The sequence below is a fragment of the Crocodylus siamensis genome, unplaced genomic scaffold (assembly GCF_052110815.1).
Source record: "Crocodylus siamensis isolate JL-2025a unplaced genomic scaffold, ASM5211081v1 HiC_scaffold_38, whole genome shotgun sequence".
In the NCBI taxonomy this organism is placed as follows: Eukaryota; Metazoa; Chordata; order Crocodylia; family Crocodylidae; genus Crocodylus; species Crocodylus siamensis.
In genome coordinates this window covers 13333-17084 of record NW_028324448.1, presented here as the reverse complement: position 1 = coordinate 17084, position 3752 = coordinate 13333, and the positions used below count along the sequence as shown (strand labels likewise).

At 61.6% G+C, this 3752-nt stretch overlaps 1 protein-coding gene across 1 annotated transcript; it reads left to right on the top strand.

The window, feature by feature from the left end:
- The first annotated feature begins 204 nt into the window (after positions 1 to 204).
- LOC149851909 (uncharacterized) lies at positions 205 to 3234 on the top strand. Its single transcript, XM_090030235.1, has 3 exons — positions 205 to 253; positions 1823 to 1999; positions 2371 to 3234. The coding sequence occupies exons 1-3, from the start codon at positions 205 to 207 to the stop codon at positions 2958 to 2960; spliced, it is 816 nt and encodes a 271-aa protein (XP_089886361.1). The 3' UTR covers positions 2961 to 3234.
- Positions 3235 to 3752: the final 518 nt, after the last annotated feature.

Sequence of the window (3752 nt, the reverse complement as noted above, 5' to 3'; positions counted from 1 at the left end):
TGACACCTCCACGAATTGAACTGTCATCGCCAGGGAGGAGGCAGGCCCCACGGTGTATTACTGCGCCCTGCGGTGAGGCACAGGGAGAGAATCACAGGGGAGACCTCTGCAAAACCCTCTTCAGCTGCATCCTGGGGAAGGGCCTGTGTGACCAGAGACTTTAAATATGCCCCACCCTCCAGCCCCGGACAATATTCTCCCGCCATGCCCGCCTGTAACACCTACGTCCTCGCTGCGGACAGTGTCCCAGCAGGTACAGCGTGCGCCCTCGGGCTGCAAAGCGGTGCTCCGGGTCCCTTCTCTCCTGATTCCCGGGATCACCCGAAGAAGCCAGCCCTGGCAAGAGGGTGCAAGACAGGGAAGGGTGTAGAGATGTCCGGCGTTCCCGTCACCTGCTGCTCTTGGAAGGAAGTCGGGGCTTGTGATCGGACTTTATGGACTGAGACGCTCTCTCCGAGCCACTTCCTCCAACATTGCGGACCACTGTAACGGGTATGTGTGTATCTATCTCCTTTCCCTCTCAGCCTCGCGACCCCCCCTCCCCTTCCCCCTTTCACATCCCCCCACCCCCGGGGTTAGTTGGCTAACATTGTATGGTATGTAACCTAGTCGCGTTCCCCTCCTCTCCCCCTTCCCTCGATTGTTAGTCCCTCGCTCGGGCGCTTTGTATTTCCATCTCAGCTTTGTCATCTTTTTCCTGGATTCCCCATCCAAAACATCTACTAATAAAAGTCCTCTCTGCTTGCAGGTGTCTCAGTACCTTCCAGTTCTGGCCTGGAGAGACTTAGGAGCCCGAGGCTTGATTGTTTAAGTTTTTACGTCGCCTTCCCAGACGGCGGCAGTGTAATTTGAACAACATGGGAGCTGCTGATGTGACACAACCCGGGTCACCTTCCTGACGGAGTCTCTCTAAATGGTGAAACAACAGCAGTGCCCATGCCATGATACGTAGAAGGGACAAGTGGGCTTTTGTTTGTTTTTTCGTTTGCTTTAGTTTCGTGTCGGGCCAAATTAGCCAAATCGGTTCCAGATTGTATCGACTGAGCAGTAGTCAATGGTTAAAGTCTGTGTGCCGCTACTACCGGCAAGTGTCCTCCATCACACACTCTTCATCCTGGGGCTTCTGATACTCCCAAATACATGGCAGACACCCGATATGCTGGAGGACTCGAAATTCATATGCCCCGGAGTCTCGCTTTCCCTTAGCCCCAGGCCAAAGGACAAAGCTAGTGAGAAATCCCCCGTTTCTAATAAAGTAGGTGTGCAGGCGACATCCCCCATTGGGAGGCTCTAGTAGCTCATCGGGCAGGTCTCCGCCCTTGCTACACAACGCCATTGGAGGTGTCTCGGCCTTGGGAACAGCCCGGCGCGGCACAGAAAGGTATTGCACTTTATCTCAGCCCACGAGAGACCAAGACGCGATATAGCAGGAAATCTGCCTCTCCCCCCTGATCCTCCCTGAGCAGAACACGGAGCACTCGCCCTGTTTCCACTTGGGAAAAACCTTAGCTCCACTCCCAGCAAGATCAGTGTTTCTCAGCCTCCGTGAGCTCGTTCAGAAATTGCCGAGCCCGAGGCCCTTTGTCAGATCAGCGCTCGCAGATTCCTCTTTTCAGGAAAGTATCAGAGCCTCCCGGGGCCCAGAGCCGCACTCGGGTCAGAGCAGCACGGTCCTGGCACTACACCGCGAGAAGCGAAACGCTGCGAGATGCAGCGCCGCGGCCGCGCTCTCCGCCAGGGGCGGGGGCAGGGCGGGGACGTGACAGCGGGTGCCCGCACCTCGCCCGGCCCTGCTTGCCCCTCCCACCGCCCCGCCCCGCAGCGGGCCCGGGGTCTGCTCTGGGCTTCCAGGCTCCGCCTCCTCCCGCGCCTCTCCTGTGCCAGAGCCCCGCGCTTTCCACTTCTCGTTCAGCTGCACCGGAGGGCGCGGAGTCGGAGCCCGCCAGATCCGCCATGGAGATGGGCCTGGCACTCGGAGTCTGCGTGTTGGGCACGATAGGTAATGGAGAAGGGTTATTCCGAGGGGGCGCAGGGGAATTAAGACACCCCGGTCCCTTGTACGGGGGAGCCCCCCATGATCCGGCGTGGCGACACTGAGCTGTGAGTCTTTCCCGACACCGACCCCACATTAAGGCGGAGCTCACATGGCGCGGCCCTGCTCCGACCGCTTCCCCACCCTTGTTCCCACACCGCACCTGGCCCCTTCCGCTGCCCCCTGCCCCCAACCCGCCTCCTCCTCCTAGGTCCTCCGTCCTGGGCCCCTCTGGAATCAGCAGTTGCCCCGAGCCCCGTTAGCCCAGCAGGGCCCCCGGGCACCTCTGGCCGGCGGCACTGGAGGGGCAGTGTCGAGGTTGTGCCGTCTCGTTACAGTCGCGGTGCGGGGCGACTCGATCCAGTCCCAGGAGCCCCAAGTGTCCGGGGGAGAAGGAGACTCCGTGACCCTCCGCTGCTCCTACAGCACCACCAGCGAGTATGTCTACCTGTACTGGTACCGGCAGTACCCGGCCCGCGCCCCGCAGTACATCCTGTACAGAGGAGCCAGGTCCGGGAGCGCGTACAAGAACACGGCAGATTTCGCCAAGAAGCGCTTCTCTTCTCAGGCTGACAGCAGCACGACCGTGCTGAACATCACCGCCCTGGGCCGGGCAGACACCGCCGTGTATTACTGCGCCCTGAGGTTGGCACCGTGTGACAGTCCCATAAGAGACCTGTACAAAAACCCTCGGCGCCTTAGAGCAGCAGAAGTGACAGACGCCGGAGCCGCCGGCAGCGCCCTGGGAAAGACCTTGAAGATACAAAGTCTGCGGAAGCTGAGCGACGCCTTTTCCCGTCCTCCCACACATCACCCCTCAGCCCCAAATGAATACCGAAGACAGGGCCTTAAACTCAGAAACCTCTTCAGCGTTTGTCCTCAAAGTCCCCGGGACAGGACGGCTGTAATCTGCACTCGTGGTCAGTGATGTGTCATTGGGATTATGTAGGAGTGCGGACTCCCGGGGGGCATCATTCAACTCCCATTTCTGGCGGGACGCAGGCACTGACCGGGCGCACGGCAGTGGCAGGCGCGTGCGGGGACAGGATGCTGCGGGAGCGCCACTGTGGGAAACACACAAAGCGCAACTGTCCTTTCAACAGCGCCGTAGCGACTGCTCCTCACCGCCCGTGCGGCTGCGGGAGGCTGGGTGCACCCCAGCTCCAGCTGCCCCCTTCCCTTCTCCGGAGCGCAGAGGCACGGGAGTCTCGGGCTGCTCGGGGAGAACAGCCTCACGCCTGCCCTTCCTCACAGTCAGACACCTCATTGGCACAGGAAACTCCTCGGGAGCACAAACGGGTGACAAAGTGGCGTCAGTGCCGCGTGACTGTGGCCAAGGGACACTGTCCGGTGAAACTCCCCCTTCTCCTCTCCTCTCTACCGCGGTGAAAGCCAAGGGACTGCAGGAGAAAGAGAGGACCCCGCGCCGTGATGCGGGGCAGAGCGGTGCACAGGGGGCTCCGACACTGATGGAGGCAGGAGGCCGCGGGCCAGGCACCGGGGACCACAGCGCGGCCCCGACGGGGCGTGCGGGTGTCACCGACCGCACTCCCTGCAGCTCCCGGGAAGCGCCGCCGCTTGCCAGGAGCCGCCAGCCGCTCCCAGACCTGGAAACCAGCCGCCCCTGACTGTTGGGGGCCGCAGCTCGCTCTTCTCCAGCGATGCACGCGGGGCCCCCCGGCACCACCCGTCTGCGGCCGGAGGAAACCCGCGGGCAGGA

What these genes read in the sequence shown, in the direction of transcription:
- LOC149851909 (XM_090030235.1), top strand. Translation starts at nt 205, where the DNA reads ATGCCCGCCTGTAACACCTACGTCCTCGCTGCGGACAGTGTCCCAGCA. An exon ending in TGCGGACAGTGTCCCAGCAG is followed by an intron (nt 254 to 1,822) that starts GTACAGCGTGCG and finishes CCCGCCCCGCAG; the next exon opens with CGGGCCCGGGGTCTGCTCTG. An exon ending in CTGCGTGTTGGGCACGATAG is followed by an intron (nt 2,000 to 2,370) that starts GTAATGGAGAAG and finishes GTCTCGTTACAG; the next exon opens with TCGCGGTGCGGGGCGACTCG.